The 23,694-nt window shown below is 44.3% G+C and overlaps 1 protein-coding gene across 1 annotated transcript in view; it reads right to left on the minus strand.

The window, feature by feature from the left end:
* The window catches only part of LOC124795908 (protein jagged-1b), a 459,586-nt gene extending 436,648 nt beyond the window's left edge, over positions 1-22,938 (minus strand). Inside the window, exons 1-2 of the mRNA XM_047259988.1 lie at positions 22,831-22,938; positions 22,570-22,713 (exon numbers count right to left, since the gene is read on the minus strand). Coding sequence (XP_047115944.1) covers positions 22,570-22,713; positions 22,831-22,938 — 252 coding nt within the window. The remainder of the gene's footprint in view (positions 1-22,569; positions 22,714-22,830) is intronic.
* Between the last annotated feature and the right edge of the window lie 756 nt (positions 22,939-23,694).

Below are 23,694 nucleotides of genomic sequence, written 5' to 3' on the forward strand. Positions count from 1 at the left end.
GGATTCTTCCGGTGAATCTCACTCTGACATCTGCCTCCAGAAATTGTTCGACAATGGTGTAATATACAATAACTGGTCTTTTAGACCATTTATGGCCGCGCGGGGTTAGCTGAGCGGTCTCAGGCGCTGCAGTCATGGACTGTGCGGCTGGTCCCGGCGGAGGTTCGAGTCCTCCCTTGGGCATGGGAGTTTGTGTTTGTCCTTAGGATAATTTAGGTTAAGTAGTGTGTAAGCTTAGGGACTGATCACCATAGCAGTTAAGTCCCATAAGATTTGACACACATTTGAACATTTTTAGACCATTTATGCGCAATACAATGCATTTGTTAATGATGAGGATCCAAGTACCAATTCCTGCACGAAACGCCGAATCGCTGCACGTCTTGTTGCATTGTGCTACAATCATCTTGCATTGCAACATCCGCGAGCAGCCTCATGGAGATTCCAAAGTGATCCATCTAAAATATTCTTTATAGGATATCTCAAAATATTAGAACAGTACTCAGTCTCTCCGTGCTTCACAAAGGAGGGGGGATGGCTATAAAATTTATGGTCTCATCGACATAGAGGGCGCTACAGTCACAACATTATCCGAGCTTGTCAAAGGCAGAAACCAGTTTAATAAACCACACTGTCGTTGCTACTAAATGATGTAGGAAAACCGTAGTTAAAAAATGGTTCACATGGCTCTGAGCACTATGGGACTTAACATCTAAGGTCGTCAGTCCCCTAGTACTTAGAACTACTTAAACCTAACTAACCTAAGCACATCACACACATCCATGCCCGAGGCAGGATTCGAACCTGCGACCGTAGTAGTTGCGCGGTTCGGACTGAAGCGCTTAGAGCCGTTCGGCCACCGCGGCCGGCAAAACCGTAGTAAACTTAATAAATCGTAGCAAGCCGATTATGATCCTTGTTCTTCACGAGTTGGAAAGCAGCGTTTAGAGGTCTGCCTCTGAAAGTCTTTTTTTCCATATCCGCGGTCACCAAAATTTTGGAAATCAGTTTAACTCGTTTTGGTATGCTGGACTTTTGACGGCTGTTTTGCGTCTGGCCTGAATCTTCCTTTGCTAAAGTCGGACGTGGTAATTTATATTCCCAAATGTAAACGGTCAGAGGGTGATGTTAATCTCCCACATCCGAAAACGAGTCACCTTTTTTCACCAATTTGATTTCCCATTTAAAGACTAATGTATGAACCGTTTTATATTCCACAAATTGCAGAACACGTATGGGTGTGCACGAGAGACAACACAAACTTAAGATGTTACTTGAAGCTTTTTAAACTCACGCAGCCTCTGCACTTAGTTAATTGAATCTGGGAAGACACTGGTAACACGAATCGGTCGTTTGCTGCTGAAGCCTATGCACTACATTTCTCTCTGTACAGCACTGATAGAAACGGGTTTCTCACATCTTATATTCAAATCGGCGACGATATGACTCACATAGCTGATCTCAGATACCGGAATTCTTGTCTAGTCTCCTATATGCCACGTGTCTTTGCACCAGTTACCATCCCAAGTTCCAAGACAATTAAGTCGCGGCGTGCTGCCATGTTCGCCACGTACCAGTCTGCAACTGACTAATCAGGTATCGTATCTGCATACGCCTCATCTAAGTGCAACATTCGGGCGTCATACGTGGCACGCCTTCAAATGGGATGAACTTCCCCGTCTCTTCTGGCCACTCGGTTTAGTTCAACCGATAAATTCCTTATTTAACTGCTTCACTTAAGGTGTGCTGCTGCGTTAGCCACAGCGGTATCTCGTCTCTGTAATAAAATTACGTCCCCGGACACGCCAGCTGCGCCGAGAACATCGGCGCCCTCGTAGCGGCTGCTGCCGCTGGAACAAAGGCCTCGAAAGCTGTGCGCAGGCACTATTTCATCTCCCGGAGACGGAGACAAAAGGCTGTGTCTGCAGAGGCGCTGCTGGAAACACGTCATTGTTAGCCTACGGATGCACATAATGTGAGGCGAGACCTTGGGCGGATCGCTCACGTCACAGCGCTCCGCTGCCGCAGTCCCGCCACGGCCTTCGGCAGAACTCCTCGAGAGGCGCGGCCGGCGGAGACGGGCGGTTGGTTTCCCACAGGCTCCTGAAAATTCCCCACGGGAGCGCCTGGGCCAGTATGGTGGACCGCGCAACACGGGAGCTGCGCGGCCCCACTCTCACGCTGCGCAGACGGCAACGGCCGTAAAAGCTGAGCACCGGGGCCAGCGAATCTCGCAGCTACTCTCTACTTTCTGTCCGAGGCAACAACCGAGCTACCGCGCTGGTCAAGACACTGGCGGATGTCATACCTACAGTAAAATTGACTCCGTGGGTAAAAGTCTGCGCCGATGCAGAAATTCGCTACTGTATCTTATTTATTTACACGTCAAGTTCCGTAGGATCAAATTGAGGAGCAAATCTTCAAGGTCATGTGACGTGTCAGTATATGAAATTGCAACATAAAAGTAATAACAGATAAAAATAAAATGTCCATTAACCCGAAAAAAGTCAAGCCATAAGTTTAAGCAGACGCAAGGAATAATGTAGCAAGAATCAGCTTAATTTTTCAAGGAACTCCTCGACAGAATACATGAGGGAACGCTTCAGTTTCCATTTGAAAGCGCCTGGATTACTGCAAAGATTTTTGAATTCCAGTCGTAGCTTACTGAACATCGATGCAGCAGTCTACTGGACACCTTTCTGCACAAGAGCTAAGGAAGTCCGACGATCCAAATGCTGGTCTGATTCCTGTCGAGTATTAACTGAGTGAAAGCTGCTTATTCTTGGGAATCAGCTAATGTTGTTAACAAGAAATGACTGTAAAGAATATATATATATGTTGAGAGGCCAGTGTCAAAAATACCTAGACTCGTGAACAGGGGTAGACAAGTGGTTCGTGAACTTAAACCACTTATTGCCCGAACCGCCAAAAATATCCTTTTAGAATGGGCTCAAAAATGGTTCAAATGGCTCTGAGCACTATGCGACTTAACTTCTGAGGTCATCAGTCGCCTAGAACTTAGAAGTAATTAAACCTAACTAACCTAAGGACATCACACACATCCATGCCCGAGGCAGGATTCGAACCTGCGACCGTAGCGGTCGTGCGGTTCCAGACTGTAGCGCCTAGAACCGCACGGCCACACCGGCCGGCTTTAGAATGGGAAGAGTTACCACAAAATATAATACCATACTACATAAGAGAATGAATATAAGCAAAGTAGATTAATTTTCGTGCCGAACGATCACTCACTTCAGATACCATTCGAATAGTAAATACGGCAATATTAAGTCTTTGAACAAGATCCTGAACGTAGGCTTTCCACGACAGTTTACTATCTATGTGAACACCTAGAAATCTTATCACTAATCATATGCCCATTCTGTGAAACTAAAACATCAGGTTTTGTTGAATTGCGTGTTAGAAACTGTAAAATCTGAGTCTTACTGTGATTTAGCGTTAGTTCATTTTCTACAAGCTCTACAAGCTCTATTTTGCTTCGAAGGATAGTGCTTGTCATATAGTCTCATTGTCTCCATTCCCGTACACGTCCATTCGCTCGATACAATTTGAAATGAGACTCGTCCGACCGGGCAACATGTTTCCAGTCATGAACAGTCAAATGTCGGTGTTGACGGGCCCAGGTGAGGCATAGAGCTTTGTGTGACGCAGTCACCAAGGGTGCACGACTGAGCCTTCGGCTCCGAAAGCCCATATTGAAGATGTTGCGTTGAACGGTTCGCACGCTGACACTTGTAGATGGCCCAGCACTGAAATCTCCCGATACCAGCTGAAGGGTTGCGCTTCTGTCACGTTGAGCGATTACCTTCAGTCGTCGTTGGTCCCGATCTTGCAGGATCTTTTTCCGGCCGCAGCGATGTCCGATATTTTAAGTTTTACCGGATTCCTGATATTCACGATACACTCGTGAAATAGTCTTACGAGAAAATTCCCACTTCACCGCTATATCGGAGATGCTGTGTCCCGTCGTTCGTGCGCCAACTAACGCCACGTTCAAACTCACTTAAATCTTGATAACCTGCTAATGTAGCGGCAGTAAACGATCTAAAAATTGCGCCAGGCACTTGTTGTCTTACGTAGGTATTTGCCAAGGTTAATTACGGATGAAAGTACGTGAGGAAAGAGTACTTGGGCTATGGCCAGCACAGGTATCGGGAAATGGATGCTGGAAAAGTCAGGGGAGCCTATTTCGGTTTCCTTCAACTTTAGTGGGAAGTGCTCTTACCGCTGAGAATATATTCCCTGGATTTAAAGCGCCCGCTGGATGGAGTAGGGACCGCGTGGTGCTCGGAGAGATGGACGCCAAGTGCAGGCGGAGGAGGGACAGGTGTCCCAGGAGGCGTGGTAGCGCGTGGAAGGCCATGGGCACGGCCACGGGCGGCCCCCTCGAGCCGCAGCTGTAGCGCTCGCGCGGCCGCAGCGGGTGTCCTGTTACGCCCGCTGCCGGCTGCCGGCTGACCTGCACTTGACGCGGGATGATGTTGCAGCGTAAATGAGTGACGTCACGGCCGCGACGTGGGAACGCCACGCCGAGCGCCGGCCGACCCATATAAGAAGATTTATGGCCGCTCCGCTCCGCGGCGACAGCGCGCCGCGGCGCACAGAGCCCACGTACGGCACAGGGGGGAGGGGGAGGGGGGGAAGCCGCTTCCCATTTCCTCGTTTCCTCCTGGCTTCCTTTTGGTTTCCTGGTTTCAGAACCCGTTATTTCATTCTACTCGATGTCACGCCACCATCAGCTAATAGAAATGGTTCAAATGGCTCTGATCACTATGGGACTTAACATCTGAGGTCATCAGTCCCCTAGAACTTAGAAGTACTTAAACCTAACTAACGTAAGGACATCACACACTTCCATGCCCTTGGCACGAGTCGAACTTGCGACCGTAGCCTTCGCGCGGTTCCAGGCTGAAGCGCCTAGAACCGCTCGGCCGCACCGGCCGACAGCAAATAGCAGCCATCTGCTTTGTTATTCACCAGCCTATTTAGCCATTTCTACAGAACCCTACGAATAAATTATTCACCACTAGCTGACAAACCCGGCATTCAATTTTGCCAATTTTCTATTAGAAATGAAAACAAAAAATGAACTGCATTTATACTGTAATATCCCGGACATTTTCCGTATGCCGAGCGCAACTGCTTCGCTTGTGTACAATATGGTTTTGTAAATGTCTCTGTGAAACGTCTCTTCGTAGCTCTTTCGACGACAATTGTTTTCACCTACAACCGTTTGCACCTCGCAGTTGAAAGCTGTCAAAAGCGCCGCCAGGCGTCGGGGATTTTAATCGACTGTAGGAGTTATCTTAGCAGTAAGGAATAAATATACTCTTGATGCTGCATTTTTAACGCATCTCAGTGTTTATAACGTCATAGCTCCTGAACTATTCTTACTCCGACAGCGATTGTTGCCAGCTAGTAAGAGATACATGTACCAACTTTGGTTGAAATCGGTCACTTAGTTTAGGAGGAGTTGCGGAACGTAGATACACACGTGCACATACATACACCAGTTTTTATAAAATGTATGGATTTGGTTTTGAAGCTCTTCCAGTAAACGAGTTTGCAGAAAAAATTACTGGATTTCCGGTCCGTCAGTTATGCGAACTGTTTTTTTATGTGAACCGAAACATGTTGCAGGACCTTTGTGCCATCGTACTAGGATTTTCTTTATTCTTTTCTTTTTTGTCTGCATTGTTGGGTAATGTACTAACCTCTTTACATTACTGCCACTGGTAGCTTGTCGTAGTTTAGAAATATCCCTTCTCATTTGCATTCTCATCTGTTGCTGAAAAGTGAAAACTAACACAAGTTTTTTTCCAGAACTTGATTCGGAATTAACACTTTCTCACTTTACAAAACACTGTGTCCTACTTTCGAGTGAAGTTACGCAAAAACATGAATTTTGTTAATGTGTATTTCTCCAAAATAGGCGAGAATTCAAACGTGAAACGAAAATTTCGAAAGTATGACAAGCACTAATGCACAGCATATCCCAGATAGTCCAATAAAGCGGAAAAAATTAACAACTTAATAAGGAATAACCAACGACGATGGCACAAAAATCCTAAAATATGTTAAGGTTTATACAAAAAACAGTTGTTCAAAACCCATAACGAACTCCCACATATGTCGAAATGACTAAGTTGCTCAAACTGACAGCTACGAGAACTCCAGAAAATACACCAGAATTGAAGAGATTCGATTAACCACCTACCTGCTATAGTTCAGAATATATGACGTCATAAACAATGAAATTCGTGAAAATCTTCCGCATCATGTATGATGTTTAAATTTATTACTTCTTTGCTGTTAGGTCTATTCGGAACATACTTCGCGGACAGTATCCACATACGCCGCTGAATTACCTACATAAATATATCATTGTACAACTCATAGTTCAAGGAACATGTCATATACACTGCGATGCGTGAGAAAATGCCGCAACATTCATAAAGTTTTTACACATTTATTTTTTTACTGCGAAGACTTTCCTACAGTAGAGTAAACTTAAGGAAATGCCTGACATCTGGCAGCACTTTTGACACCTTTCCGCCGGCCGAAGTGGCCGTGCGGTTAAAGGCGCTGCAGTCTGGAACCGCAAGACCGCTACGGTCGCAGGTTCGAATCCTGCCTCGGGCATGGATGTTTGTGATGTCCTTAGGTTAGTTAGGTTTAACTAGTTCTAAGTTCTAGGGGACTAATGTCCTCAGCAGTTGAGTCCCATAGTGCTCAGAGCCATTTGAACCATTTTTGACACCATTCCACTGTGAAGCGCAAACGGCTGTAGGCGGAAGCAATAGCCGTCAATTGAGCTATGAAGAGGCGTTGCCATAGTGACGATTACAAACACGTTTGAACTGTACTTACACCTTTGTACATTATGCATATTCCTTTGTAGGACTGTCTCATAATTTTTAAGGTGTTTCAACGAACACATGGAAATGAAATTTTTTCGATTTTTACTACAGACGCAGTTGATTTCTTGTTTTCATTTCTATTACAAAATTGGCAAAATGAAATCACGGGCAATGCCTGTGTGTCAGCTAATTATTTATAAAGCTAAGACATGTAATAGAGCCACAAGATTATACTAATGTTTTATAAAAACAGACGTTTTATTTTTTGAATTTACACTCTTTTTCGGTAGTACAACCTGAATTTACACCTGAAGACTCAACTGTTAATGCCCGCTTTACAAATGCGGAACCGGTATTTGACCTCAGTTCGTCGGAGGACGCCAACTGTAGAAAACTTTTACGCATGTAATTAGTGTACATCGCCGAGAGCTTTTAGCGTTTGTTCAAATGGTTCAAATGGCTCTGAGCACTATGCGACTTAACTTCTGAGGTCATCAGTCGCCTAGAACTTAGAACTAATTAAACCTAACTAACCTAAGAACATCACACACATCCATGCCCGAGGCAGGATTCGAACCTGCGACCGTAGCGGGCACGCGGTTCCAGACTGAAGCGCCTTTAACCGCACGGCCACACCGGCCGGCTTTAGCGTTTGTTTCAGTATTCCTGCACCTATTATCAACGAGCTGGTAAAAGGAAGGGGCGTTAAAAGCGACTGCAAATGAGCGACTTTACAAAAGACTAACCTTGCAGTGAGGGGTTAAGCAGAAGTAGTTGAGAAGAGGTAAGTGAAAGAGGTCATATGAATTCTTTTACTGGCAAAAATCAGTCAACGATGCAAGTGCAGGCGATACAGCAAGATTAAGGCAGGAATAAAAATATAAAAAAGGAAGACTTGCAGTATGTATAACCATATTGCCCGTAATTATTATGCAGTTATCGAAGGTACTTTAAACCGTCTTCGCGACCACAGAAAAAATGTGTATTTTTGTCACAAACGCATTTCGTTTTACTGAAATAAAAAGAATCAGTGGTCTGTGATGAAATGTATTTACTATTTCCTTGCTCTGTAGATCGAAAAACAGTTCATTATAGAAGATACCAATATTACTTACTGTATTTTGTGTTCGTTTTTGGCTCACATCAGGAGACGCCATCAGCGTGTACTTTTTTTTAGGTATTCCTTAGTTTGGCACTGTTGTAATTCCGCATTGTTTTGCACAAATAAGCATTTTTTACGTGTTACACAACACAACGTAGCAGCACTACTGTTGGCTTGCATTTATCTGGCTGAGCACGAGTCTGCCTGGTTTCTGTGAGTAGTGTTACGAACTGATGGAACTGAAGACCTAAATGGTGAGTAGGTGGGGGAAGGAACAGGGGGAGTGAGGCGACGACGAGAGAACAGTGAGTGCGAAGTAGCGCTATTGATAGTGAGTTCGATCATAAATATTTCCATATTCAACTCCATCGCAAGCCATCATTTCTCTCATACGTTAAATAAAATACATAGAAACAATATTAAACGACATAACATCACAGAGAAAGAGAGCATTTTTAGATAAAAAAATAGTTTTAAGTTGGTAATTACGTACGGAGACCAGACAGACACATGCTGAGACAGGAACACGATAACAAACATTTCATTTCTAAATGTAACTGCCGTTTATGTTCTTAGTTTCACACTTGTCTGTCGAGTGCAGTACAGATTCTCTTCCGCCATCCTTCTTCCCGAAATAATTTTATGATCTAGTTTCTAAAAAAAGGGAGCGCAAATAGGCATTTCCCTTCACAGGAATTGCATATTTATAAACATTTATTCTTCCCACATTGTGTTGTGTTTCACATAAGGAAATGCATGGTTCTGAAAACCTGTACAGGTTTAGGGGGAAACAACTGTGCCAAACGAAGACATACTTTAAAAACGTGCAAGCGGACGGAGTTACCTGTTGTGACCAAAAATCGGACATGGAATACAGCAAGTAAAATTAGCGTGTTTTGTAACGAACTGGTTTTCGGTCTAGAAAATAAGCCTAATTGTAAAATCTTTCATTGCAGACCACTGATGATGTTTAGTTTCAACAAAACTAAAAAAAACATGTTTGGTGAAACAATACGCATTTTCTTGTGATTGCAAAGACGGATTTAAGGGGGGTAGGACGTCAAACGGGCAGACTTGGAGAAGGAGAGGCACCACAGGACATTTTAATTTCCACTGTCTATACTTTTACAAGTAAATTTATGAAACTTTGTCAGCATCACCAGGAAGGATTCAGGATTCACACTCATAGCAATGGAAGTTCGAAAACATAATTAAGTAATTCTTTTTTACATGTGAAATTTCATCATTTTTTTCACTTACTAATGGCAGCATTTGTTGCTATAGGTACAGGTCGTGCGGTAGCGTTCTCGCTTCCCACGCCCGGGTTCCCGGGTTCGATTCCCGGCGGGGTCAGGGATTCTCTCTGCCTCGTGATGACTGGGTGTTGTGTGATGTCCTTAGGTTAGTTAGGTTTAAGTAGTTCTAAGTTCTAGGGGACTGATGACCATAGATGTTAAGTCCCATAGTGCTCAGAGCCATTTGAACTATAGGTACACTTTTCTTTATAAGTAAGAGAGATGGTTCGATGAATTTTGCACAGCATACAAACCATACTTAAAGGTGTATGAAACTCTAGAATTTTCCAAATCTATTGAAAACTGTGGTAAAAATTGAGGTAATCAACTACAAAATTTGTGTTTCTTTCTAAACAAGAAGTTTAAAATACAACAGATCATTCGTTTTTTCATAATTTTAATAAATTCTAGAGTTTCATACACCTGTAAGTATGGTATGTATGCTGTGCTAAATTCATCGAAGAATCTCTCTAACTTATGAAGAAAAGTGTACTGTAGCAACAAATGCAGCCAGTAGTAAGTGAAAAAATGATGAAATTTCACATGTAAAAAAACTTTTTGTTATGTTTTCGAACTTCCACTGCAATGAGTGTGAATCCTGAATCCTTCCTGGTGATGCTGACAAAGTTTTATGAATTTATTTGTAAAAGTATAGACACTGGAAATTAAAATGTCTGTGATGCCTCTCCCGCTCCAAGTCGGCCCGTTTGACGTCCTACCCCCTTCAAAATACATTCAAATAGAGAATATGCATATATTTAGTGATATACTGAATCGGCGTAATCCGTATGTAAATAAAATTAGTTCTATCATCTAATCTTTGCAATATTTCATTCTTTTCAATTCATTTCCGAATGTAACTGCCGTTTATGTTCTTAGTTTCACACTTGTGTGTCGAGTGCAGTACAGACTCTCTTCCGCTATCCTTCTTCCCCAAATAGCGCTTCTCTCGTAGGTATTAAAACCGATCACTTTCTACATCTACTACATCTACATCCATACTCCGCAAGCCACCTGACGGTGTGTGGCGGAGGGTACCTTGAGTACCTCTATCGGTTCTCCCTTCTATTCCAGTCCCGTATTGTTCATGGAAAGAAGAATTGTCGGTATGCTTCTGTGTGGGCTCTAATCTCTCTGATTTTATCCTCATGGTCTCTTCGCGAGATATACGTAGGAGGGAGCAATATACTGCTTGACTCTTCGGAGAAGGTATGTTCTCGAAACTTTAACAAAACCCCGTACCAAGCTACTGAGCGTCTCTCCTGCAGAGTCTTCCACTGGAGCTTATCTATCATCTCCGTAACGCTTTCGCGATTACTAAACGATCCTGTAACGAAGCGCGCTGCTCTCCGTTGGATCTTCTCTATCTCTTCTATCAACCCTATCTGGTACGGATCCCACACTGCTTCAAAAAATGGTTCAAATAGCTCTGAGCACTATGGGACTTAACATGTATGGTCATCAGTCCCCTAGACCTTAGAACTACTTAAACCTAACTAACCTAAGGACATCACACAACACCCAGCCATCACGAGGCAGAGAAAATCCCTGACCCCACACTGCTGAGCAGTATTCAAGCAGTGGGCGAACAAGCGTACTGTAACCTACTTCCTTTGTTTTCGGATTGCATTTCCTTAGGATTCTTCCAATGAATCTCAGTCTGGCATCTGCTTTACCAACGATCAACTATATATGATCATTCCATTTTAAATCACTCCCAATAAGTACTCCCAGATAATTTATGGAATTAAATGCTTCCAGTTGCTGACCTGCTATTTTGTAGCTAAATGATAAGGGATCTATCTTTCTATGTATTCGCAGCACATTACACTTGTCTACATTGAGATTCAATTGCCATTCCCTGCACCATGCGTCAATTCGCTGCAGGTCCTATTGCATTTCAGTACAATTTTCCATTGTTACAACCTCTCGATATACCACAGCATCAGCCGAAAAAAACCTCAGTGAACTTCCGATGTCATCCACAAGGTCATTTGTGTATATTGTGAATAGCAACGGTCCTACGACACTCCGCTGCGGCACACCTGAAATCACTCTTACTTCGGAAGACTTCTCTCCATTGAGAATGACATGCTGCGTTCTGTTACCTAGGAACTCTTCAATCCAATCACACAATTGGTCTGATAGTCCATATGCTCTTACTTTGTTCATTAAACGACTGTGGGGAACTGTATCGAACGCCTTGCGGAAGTCAAGAAACACGGCATCTACCTGTGAACCCGTGTCTGTGGCCCTCTGAGGGTCGTGAACGAATAGCGCGAGCTGGGTTTCACACGACCGTCTTTTTCGAAACCCATGCTGATTTCTACAGAGTAGATTTCTAGTCTCCAGAAAAGTCATTATACTCAAACATAACACGTGCTCCAAAATTCTACAACTGATCGACGTTAGAGATATAGGTCTATAGTTCTGCACATCTGTTCGACGTCCCTTCTTGAAAACGGGGATGACCTGTGCCCTTTTCCAATCCTTTGGAACGCTACGGTCTTCTAGAGACCTACAGTACACCGCTGCAAGAAGGGGGGCAAGTTCCTTCGCGTACTCTGTGTAAAATCGAACTGGTATCCCATCAGGTCCAGTGGCCTTTCCTCTTTTGAGCGATTTTAATTGTTTCTCTATCCGTCTGTCGTCTATTTCGGTACCCACCATTTTGTCATCTGTGCGACAACCTAGAGAAGGAACTACAGTACAGTCTTCCTCTGTGAAACAGCTTTAGTCGAGCACCGCGATTTAGTGTCCTAGTCGTTTATGAGTACAGTGAGACTGTATGATTTGATTGTTTCCAGCCAGGATTTGATTCGGGTGCCTACGGGAGCAGCGTGTGCAGGCGAGTGACAATGAACCCGCCGGCCTGCGCTAGGTCGCGCCGCCGGGCTAGAGGCGGAACCGCGCCGGCGGTGGGCGCGGCGGCTGCGGCGGCGGCGGCGGCGGCGGCGGCCGTGGGAACGCGCGTGGCCGCGTGTCGCTCATTGCGATGCGGCGGGCGCGCGAGCTGGCATACCTCGGCCGCCGGCGGAAACGCCCGCTGCTGCGCCCCCTCCTCCACCACACGCGACACTTGCTCCGGCCGCCGCGCCGCGCGACACACGACACGCGACCGTACACGCTCACCGCTCCTTATCTCGCCACCCGCCGCCGTCCTCGCCGACAGTTTTTCTAGCGCTTCCAGATACGGACCTCGAAAGCGACGGAGGAAGGTTGCAGCTTTACGTCCCGCCGACGTAGTGGACATTAGACGCGGGACATATCTTTAATTGGACAACGTTGTCGCAAGAAATTCGCCGGGGCCTTTTCAAAGGCATTAACCCTGTAAGTAAGCTGTTTAGGTTTTTTTATTGGTACCGCCACGTAGCGCTCTGTATGAAAATCACTGGCTGTGCTGTGTGCAGTCTGTGACTGGTGGGCATTGTTGAAATAGTCGCTATTGTAGTGTTGGGCAGCTGGATGTTAACAGCGCGTAGCGTTGCGCAGTTGGAGGTGAGCCGCCAGCAGTGGTGGATGTGGGGAGAGAGATGGCGGAGTTTTGACAGCGGATGATCTGGACGTGTGTCCATCAGAGACAGTAAATTTGTAAGACTGGATATCATGAACTGATATATATATATATATTGTGACTTTTCAACACTATCAAGGTAAATACATTGTTTATTCTTTATCAAAATGTCTCAGATGGCTCTGAGCACTATGGGACTTAACATCTATGGTCATCAGTCCCCTAGGACTTAGAACTACTTAAACCTAACTAACCTAAGGACATCACACAACACCCAGTCAACACGAGGCAGAGAAAATATTCTTTATCAAAATCTTTCATTTGCTAACTATGCCTATCAGTAGTTAGTGACTTCAGTAGTTAGAATCCTTTATTTAGCTGGCAGTATTGGCGCTCGCTGTATTGCAGTAGTTCGAGTAACGAAGATTTTTGTGAGGTAAGTGATTCATGAAAGGTATAGGTTAATGTTAGGGCCATTCTTTTGTAGGGATTTTTGAGAGTCAGATTGCGTTGCGCTAAAAATATTGTGTGTCAGTTAAGTGTTGATCAGAATAAGTAAAGAGAGTAATATCTGAGTACGTTCAGTTTTGCTCAGCTGTTTGAAAATCAAATAACGTAAGGGGTTTACCAGCAAAATAATTCATTAATTTTTCTAAGGGGACGTTACATATGTTGACAACCCTCTTATGTGATTTGACAAAACTACACAAAATATGTATGCTTCGCAATCCTTACATATTACAAGAACTACGACAATTCTCATTGATTGTCCCGTCTCAGCGGCACATTTGTAGTTTGACTACATGTTTCGAGCACTCTAGATAATGCAGAATGAGATTTTCACTCTGTAGCGGAGTGTGCGCTGATATGAAACTTCCTGGAGGATTGAAACTGTGTGCCGGGCCGGGACTCGAACTCGGGACCTTTGCGTTTCGTGGGCAAGTGCTCTACCATCTGAGGTACCCAAGCGCGACTCACGCCCCGTACTCACAGCTTCACTTCTTCCAGTACATCGTCTCCTACCTTCCAAACTTTACAGAAGCTCTCTTGCGAACCTGGCAGAAGTGAAGCTGTGAGGACGGGGCGTGAGTCGTGCTTGGGTAGCTCAGATGGTAGAGCACTTGCCCGCGAAAGGCAAAGGTCCCGAGTTCGAGTTTCAGCCCGGCACACAGTTTTAATCTGCCAGGAAGTTTCACTCTGGATCATCTTCAGATCTAAGTAGCTCCGCCAGCAATTCGTCTTGTCTACCCAGAACCACATATCAGACAACATTGATATGTTGATGACCTTTATCTCGTTGAGAACTCCCACAAAATGACGAAAGACAAGAAGTTTATCGCTCATCACATTTTCGCTGTTCGTGCAGTAAAACTGCCGCATGCATCCCAGTATACTGAGACAGTAATTTTCAACAGTAAAACCTTGAGAAGCAACGCATCAAAGCGGAGAAAGATATTTTAGACGCGAATCAGGAACCTACATTTGCTCTGTCTATCCCTTTTTACGTCGAGCAGATGACTGGATTGTAGGCAATACACATTGCATCACTTATGCAACAGAGTGCTTCCATTTGTTTAGGGCATAGCCAAGAATAAAAGATGACTGGAGTCGCCGAGAAGCGTCAGAGAACGTTTTGTCTCAACATCCAGTTTTTTTTTTAATTACAATCTGTCACGATAGTTCTAGGAACACAATCGTATGATGATTCTTAATTATAAATAAATTAGATTCTGGCTGCATACGTAATCTAATAACTCCAAATAAGCATTATTTCTGCCATTGGCTGTAATTACGTATTTTCCACTTTTGGCTGATATCGGCTGTGACGCAGTTGCCAAGTGGATATGATGCAGTTCCCGAGTGATGGTTGTTATGCATGAGGACAGGTCACACCACTGTCCAATGCGAGCCAGCTGAGTAGTGTTGTCATTTCTGCTACTGCTGTTAAACTGTTAATAGTGTAAGAGGTGTTATTTGTCTGGGTGACTGTCGACCCCAGTTATTTAAACAGCTCAACCATCTCAAAACTGTAACTGTCCATTGTTATTGAGGTTGTAATGTACTCCTTGCTTCCTGTCCCAGCAGCAATATCTTTTGCTTTCTGTTGGTTGATTTTGCCGGCCGGTGTGGCCTAGCGGTTCTAGGCGCTTCAGTATGGAACCGCGCGACCGCTACGGTCGCAGGTTCGAATCCTGCCTCGGGCATGGATGTGTGTGATGTCCTTAGGTTAGTTAGGTTTAAGTAGTTCTAAGTTCTAGGGGACTGATGACTTCAGGTGTTAAGTCCCATAGCGCTCAGAGCCATTTGAACCATTTGTTGGTTGATTTTCAATCATATTCCTACTGGCCCGCTCAAGTTCGATGAATTGTTCCTGCATTGCTTTCCGAGTTCTTGCGACTGTATCTTTGTCATCAGGATAAGCGAGTATCTGCGCTGATTTATAAACGACCGTCCCTCTGCTCAGCAGACGCGACCGACTCAGCAGTAAATGTAAATTTGAATTGCTAATGGATGGGAAAATTTAGAGGGTAATCATTTCCCTTGCGAGCTGATAGGGTGAAACAAAGAAGACGGCGCCAGTTAAGGGCAAGAAACTAGTTGAAAAATAGATTTCAATATCTGTGCTGCACCCGACCCGAAGGTGTTTTAGAGTGGTAAGAACAACGCGACCAGCAGCCGTGATAGACGAGGGAGGGGGCTGGAGACGGTGGAGGTGCGTTTGGTATCGTTTTGATTGGTGGCCATGATAGGGCGCTCCGACATGAAGACGCTCTTACGCTCCAAATTACGTTATCTGGAGGCGTGGCGCAGAGTGGACGGGGCAGCGGACGATTAATCTCGTCACGGTAACATTTTCTGAAGGTCAGCGGGCGCCCCTGGCGAAGCTGCCTCCACTGTACAGCGCTGCCGACGGAGCCTCAGCTGCTAGGCTCCTGGGGACCCCTTGTCCCATCTGCCCGTCCGCAACACAGTCTGGCTGCAAGTGATGCCAGGAACAAATTATGGCCGATTTAAGTTTACCATATTCAGTTAAGTATGTTCCATATTAAGCGAGCGGAAAAAAAATGGTTCAAATGGCTCTGAGCACTATGGGACTTAACTTCTGACGTCATCAGTCACCTGGAACTTAGAACTACTTAAACCAAACTAACCTAAGGACATCACACACACCCAGGCCAGAAGTAGGACTCGAACCTGCGACCGTAGCGGTCGCGCGGTTCCAGATTGTAGCACCTAGTACCGCTCGGCCACCCCGGCCGGCTATTAAGTGAGCAGTATTGTCTCCTAGTCAGCTACGGTAACAACAATAGCACTATGCCATTTTCTCGGCTATAAACCTTTGTTTACGATCCTTCTCATCCTTAAGCTTTACTTGTCTAATGAATGTTGTAAGATGTCGTTTGTTCTTGATGGTGCTTCCTTTCAAACCAATATATTTAGCATCAGCATAACATTTTCTTTTCGAGCTGTCGTAACTTCTTCATTGAGTAACTTGCAAATTAACGTCAGTGTATCAGGGATGGAAACAGTGCTCTAGAAAGGAAATGAACGGAATCGTGAACTACTACAGTTATGAAAGGATATGACGAAGAATTCAATATATCGAAACAAGTGATATCGCTGAGGATCTTGAGTATTTTACAGTATGATAAACAGTTGTAACTTTCTGTCATTTTCGATACTCAGGCAAAGGTGAATTTTTCTCAAATTGATGTGTTAATGTTAGCAGCGAAAATACGCAAAAGATGTTCTGGAAAATTTCAGTCTTATTCGGCGAGATGTACTTAATGATAACGAGAAGAACTGCGCTGTTCTGAAAGCATTTTCCTTCACATATACGGGGTATCTTAAAAAGAAACGAAAAACTTTAGGGGCAGGTTCCTTATACCAAAACAAGATGAAAAAAAAGTCTAGTAAACGAGGGCTGTACGGCTGATCCCGGAGGAGGTTAGAGTCCTCTCTCGGGCATGGGTGTGTGTGTTTGTCCCTAGAATAATTTAGGTTAAGTAGTGTGTAATTCTCTTTAAGGGACTTGTCTCTAAAGTTCGTCGGTGTTCTTTTTGGGACATCCTGTATACAGAACAACGCCAGTCTATGTTTGCAAAATGTACACTCAGTACAAGGAGAAGCGTCATAATATAATATTGCATCTCTGTTTACAGACCTATTGCATATCCTTAAAAATATTATGGATACATAAAATATCTCGCCAAAGAGAAAAAAGAATTGGTACGAGCAAAAATCAAACTGCACCATACTCGCTTCTTTGTATATTATCCATTTACCAGAAATATTTTTTATGTATTTTGTATAGGTTGTGAAATACAGACACGCAGGTATTATTCGAGACGCTCTATTATAAATGGTCAAGCTTTTACTGAAACGAAATGGGCGTACGGCGTTCTTAGCAGGGAGTAGTGAAAGATGAAATTGTTAATATTGCCAACGTAGACAGATCACAATCTGTAGAGAAGAAAAATAATCGCACACGCATTTCCTTGTTTCTCCCGACAAACAAGCTTCGCACAAGTAACATTAAGATTTCACTATTAACATTCCTTACCGCAACGACAATGAAAGTTCGGCCATGAACCATGAAAGAAAAGCAGTGGAACAAAGGGTGTTGCCTTGCCGGAGAAAGCTTCGTTTGCACTACACGTCTTGGTCGAGGCATTGTTTTCACAAATTCCTCACTCCTTCAGCAGAAGCCTGTAATTACTTTTGCAGTGAAACGTGATATGTACTACTTTGTGCTACTGTTTTACTATTCGACGGAAATGCACTCAACCATTTCAGTAATAATACTCAAATTACTGGGTCAGGTTATTTGTCCTGTTTTACACGCAATTCGTTTTTGGACGTCTGTCCAGCATAGAGCATGTATCCACAATACACGCGATATTTATAAACATTTCACTACGTACAAACCGAGCGAGGTGGCGCAGTGGTTAGCACACTGGACTCGCATTCGGGAGGACGACGGTTCAATCCCGTCTCCGGCCATCCTGATTTAGGTTTTCCGTGATTTCCCTAAATCGTTTCAGGCGAATGCCGAGATGGTTCCTTTGAAAGGGCACGGCCGATTTCCTTCCCAATCCTTCCCTAACCCGAGCTTGCGCTCCGTCTCTAATGACCTCGTTGTCGACGGGACGTTAAACACTAACCACCACCACCACTACGTACAACAGTACTAATTTAATCTAATCTAATCTTGCGTACGAAGATTTAGAACAGCTGTCTTAAAAACTTCCGCTTCGGAATTCTGCAACGCCGCCAACGCTCACGAAACGAAAATAAATGTAAACATCTGAAGACGGGACGTCAGACATCTTGAAATGTCAGTATGGGAAAATAAATGCCTGTACAAGCAACTGATTGCAACTAATTCATTATACATTACTTTCAGTTTCAACAGCTGCAATGTTATAATACATCCACAATGGACAAGAATAATTTACTAACGTTAATACGAGAAAGAACAGAAACACAAAATAGGGCAGTGAGATAGGTAGGCAGTTTCTGTCGACAAGCAGTTAGGAGTAACTGTGATTTTCTTCCCCAACAGTTAATTCCAGTATTTTAAATTTAATGCGATAATGTCCGCGAACACCGTTAGCAAGCTTTTCTTAAATATATGTCAAAAAATACTTTTGATAACTGATCGCACACGTATGGGTTGTTTTTGTAACCTAAATATATTAAGCCATCATTTCCACGTTCATTTCAAAAGTTTAAAATTCGAAATTGCTTGAACTTAGCGTATATCGGCTCTATTACACAGAATCCAAACTGAAAAAATGCGAGCAACAGAACAGCAAATTGTCAAACCGATAACACGCTCAGTATGTATTGGCAATACTGAGAATATTTTGCTTAGATCAGAATTTCTCTTATTGATAATACGACAATATTCGCCCGCAGACGGTCATTAGATTGACGTGTTGACGATAATATTGAACGTGTGAGGTCCCTTAACGTCCGTGAGACATTTCTTACTTTTTCAGATGATAGGTACGAATCATATGTTGTACTACATGAAATGGCAGAAACTGCTCAAATCCATGGCAGCCAAGCAGAAAAGGTGTCCCGAGCGGATTAAAATGCAAGCGCCTCACACTCTCCCACGCATTTCCTCCGCGAGTCGGTTTGAAACCAACGGCGGGCCGAATCCGGCCCGTGGGCCGCCGGTTGCCCACCCGTGGGTTATGTGGTAACGGCTCAGTGTTGCCACAGGTGTACAGGCAACTTCGGTACCGTGAGAAGTCTTTTGAGCTTCTCTGTTGAAAAACCACAACAGTACTGCCTACTGTCGGGGCTTTTCTTTCGTCATACGAACCAGAGTAGTGATAAGAATATGAGAGTTGCAGTTTTTCTAGCACTTAGGAACATCTCACAGTCGACTAGGGACGCGAAGCGAGGTGTCTGGGAATGCCGCCCCCCAGAGAGGCGTCAAAGTGTGAAGGGTCGGACGATTCCCCCCACGGAGCGGCCACAATTTAACGTCATTATCCCTGGGCGAGTCTGGACACCGGCCCCGGCGGAGCCATTATACATCCGGGGCGCGCAAGGCGTCCGCGAGCGCGCGGGAAATTGGGGCTGCGTTAGCGCCTGCGCGTCCGCGGAGCGTGTCGGCCGCAGCCGGGGCCGAGGAAAATGGGAGCCCATTGTCGGCGCCTCCTTGTTTCTACGAAGCCTCGGCGCCCCGCGGGGAGCGGCGGACCAGCAAGCTAGCGCCGCTTTTGTTCCGCGCCCGTTTACTGCCGCGCCACTGCTCGCCATTGTGCCATGCGATACCTGCTGCTCCACCGCGCTGCGGTCACGTATGCCCAACGATTTCACGCCTGCGTTTCTTTAATTCGAGGGACGAATCGCTGCCTTATAAATAGTGGGGAACCTCGATAGCGCGAGGTAGGGATGCCCCAGACTGTGACTCTCCGATAACAGTGATTTCTTTTAATGTTACTTTTTGATATTTGGTGTTTTAGTTGTGATTTGTCACCGTTTTAAATCACATTTTACCATTTAACAACCTTTATGCTGTTAATGCAACTTTTCGATAACTGTTATTTTTAATTGTGATCTGTCACAATTTTGAACCACATTTTACGAATTCACAATCGAGATCCCTTCTTCTGGTAATGCTGCTTTTCGGTAACTGGTATTTCTATTTGTAGTTTGTCACTGCTTTAAAACACATTTTACCAATTCCCAACCCATATCCCTCCTTCTCTTACCGCTAATTTTCACTAACTGATATTTTGAGCCGTGATTTGTCACAGTTTTAAATCATATTTAACCAATTAACAACCTGTATCCCTGCTGTTGTTAATGCGACTTTTCGGTAACTGGTATTTTTAATTGCAATTTGTCACAGTTTTAAATCACATTATACGAATTCACAGCCTGTATCCCTCCTTCTGGTAATGCTACTTTTCGGTAATCAGTATGTTTAGTTGTGATTTGCCAGTTTTAAATAACATTTTACGATTTCACAGCCTGTATTCCTTCGCACTCCAACAACGTTAAAATGTTCTCACCACAGCTACTCCTCTGTGATTGATCACAAATAATAAATAACAGGAACTGGAAAGTATATATGCTAGCTGGTATATCTGGACAGGTGAACTAGAAATAGGAACTGTTGATTGACTGAGGGCGGCTTATGAGACTAAACGGGGGAACTGTTAATTCCACTACCTGCATTAGGTGATAATCAGGCTGTGAGTTCACGTAGCTCAGGAATGTGAATGCCGAAAAAAAGTTTGTAGAAACGGATTGGCCTAATGTGTAGTCTAAAATTGGCGTTCGCGCCTTATTCAAAAGCAGTTTGCTATGTTTAACGGACTTTTCATCATAAAAACTAAAACTGCAAGTTAAATTTAGAAAACGTGTTTACGTAATGGGCAATATTCCGAGGCGAATTTTGATGCATATTATGTTTATTCTGTATATCGCACATAAAAAGAAATAAAAATGCAGGGTAGTCCTCTAAATAACTTTAGACATGATGATTAAAAATTGAGTGAGACGTGGGCACGCTTGTGCACAGACGAAATTTCACCTGAACAAAACAGTCTGTGTAAGTTTTTTCTTTCTTTGGCTTTAAATTTCGTGTTAATGAAACAAGTGTGAAAATATTTAAAGTGTGACGTTCAGAACCATAACATAAATTTCCGCACAGTGCAATACGGATTCGTGTTTACGATAAGTGGCACATTTCTTGGAGCAAGGGAGGGGGGTTTAGAGATTCTACAGTATATATTCACTGGTTTCACGCCTTCAGCAAGTAAAAAACGAATAACAGAACGTTGTTCAACTAATGTGGATGTTTCAAGTGGACCCGTCATCTTGAAATGTATTTTTGAGGTTATAAACAAAACAATGTTGATACATCAGCTGATCAGGGCTTATCTCAGTGATGCCAACTTGAAGCCATAAAAGTACCAAACTTGCCCTACTATCAGTTTTTCCCCAGACCAATTTGTCTCTTTAAGTGTTGAATGACCCTCGTATATGTCCTGGCATGGAAGTTTGCTGCTCGCAAACTTTTAACGGTTCTTAATAGCGCGTTAACTTTAAGAATTTGATAATAGGATAATGTTGTCCCGAAACATAAGGCGTTAAATAAATCGCACATTTTTGACAACTGGATCGTAATATTCTCACAAGGGAACCTCCCCATCGCACCCCCCTCAGATTTACTTATAAGTTGGCACAGTGGATAGGCCTTGAAAAACTGAACACAGATCAATCGAGAAAACAGGAAGATGATGTGTGGAACTATGAAACAATAAGCAAAATATACAAACTGAGTAGTCCATGCGCAAGATAAACAACATTAAGGACAATGTGAGCTAAGGAGCGCCGTGTTCCCGTGGTTAGCGTGAGCAACTGCGGAACGAGAGGTCCTTGATTCAAGCCTTCCATCGAATGAAAAGTTTAATTTATTTTATTTTATTTATGATAATCACAACCACAATAAAACCTAAATCGGGCAAGGTAGAAGAATCTTTTTACCCATTCGCCAAGTGTACAAGTTAGGTGGGTCGACAACATATTCCTATCATGTGACACACATGCCGTCACCAGTGTCGTATAGAATATGTCAGACGTGTTTTCCTGTGGAGGAATTGGTTGACCTATGACCTTGCGATCAAATGTTTTCGGTTCCCATTGGAGAGGCACGTCCTTTCGTCTACTAATCGCACGGTTTTGCTGTGCGGTCGCAAAACACAGACACTAAACTTATTACAGTGAACAGAGATGTCAATGAACGAACGGACAGATCATAACTTTGCGAAAATAAAATTTTCACTGGAGGGAAGGGTTGAACTAAGGACCTCTCGCTCGGCAGCTGCTCACGCTAGCCACGGGACCATGGTGCTCCTGAGCTTACGCTATCCTTGATTTTGCCTATCTTGCATGTAGACTACTCAGTTTGTATATTTTGCTTATTTTTTTCATAGTTCCACACAACATCTTCCTGTTTTCTCGATTGATCTGTGTTCAGTTTTTCAAGGCCTATCCACTGTGCCAACTTATAACTAAATCCGAGGGGGGTGCGATGGGGAGGTTCCCTTGTCAGTACTGACTCCGCAATGTATTGAAAGGACATAAATATTTAGAAATCTATGACGTCTTCTTGAGTATACTGCGCGAACCGACCCTACAGACGGTCAGTACTATTGCACGACATTCGTAATTGTGTAATAAACATCGAGCGTGTGGAGGGGCCCTCTGGGGACTGCGGCAGGTGTGTGGCGCAGCGGTACTCACCGTCCAGCGGAAGGTGAAAGGCAGGACGATGGTGTCGGCGCCAGAGTCGGGGTCGGCGAGCGTGAAGGAGCTGCCGCCGAGCACGGCGGAGGAGGCGTTGCCGAAGGAGCAGGAGCCGGTGGCGGTGACGCTGCTCTGGTACTCCTTGAGGCAGACGCGGAACAGCGTGCTGCACGGCCGCGGGCACTGCGACGCGTCGCCCGCGCCGCCGCAGCAGCCGCCGTCCAGCAGCCGCGACCGCGGGTTCGACATCTCCAGCACCTGCAGCTCGAAGTACCCGGAGCCGCGCGCCTCCTGCACACGCGCACGAGAAGCATCGGCGTTAGCTCTCCCCGCACTGATGACCTGAAAACGTCTTTGACGCCGCATAACACTCCTTTCCATAGACGACCACGTGAGTTAGACCAGTTCGGTATTACTTGAAATGTATTCACAGTTGCAAATATGTACAACCATCAGCTCTATTATGGAATGACGACAGTGAAAATTTGTGGCGAAACTGGGCTAAAACCCGGATTTCGCGCTAGTCGCGAACGGACGCCTTGCCTTTAAGCTATCCGGGCGCATACCACTGCCAGGCCCAAACTTCCACATGTCGTCAGCCACGTATCTACAAACTGCACTCGTACATTAACTACGTAAACGTAGAACCAAAATAACTGGTATAGGCATGAGTATTCAAGTACAGAGATATGTAAACAGGCGGAATATGGCACTGCGGTCGGCAACGCCTATATAAGACAAGTGTCTACATTGCGTCTTCGGGTCGATTCCACAGTGCGGGCAGTGCGGCACTATGCTTTGTTAATTTTTTCAAATTGTTGCATCCTTGAGCCCCCGATTACCAGATGTACATCTAGCGGTTCTCAGCTGACGTCCCCGGTTACAGGAGTCAAGGATAACACTTTATTAATAATTATAATACAAAGTAATATCTCCAGTTACAGTTACCAAAAAAAATGGTTCAAATGGCTCTGAGCAGTATGGGACTTAACATCTATGGTCATCAGTCCCCTAGATCTTAGAACTACTTAAACCTAACTAACCTAAGGACATCACACAATTACAGTTACATTCTCAGCAAGTACACCAAGTCCTTTCATCCATACATGTATTTTCTCATCA

Source organism: Schistocerca piceifrons, chromosome 4, assembly GCF_021461385.2.
Source record: "Schistocerca piceifrons isolate TAMUIC-IGC-003096 chromosome 4, iqSchPice1.1, whole genome shotgun sequence".
In the NCBI taxonomy this organism is placed as follows: Eukaryota; Metazoa; Arthropoda; class Insecta; order Orthoptera; family Acrididae; genus Schistocerca; species Schistocerca piceifrons.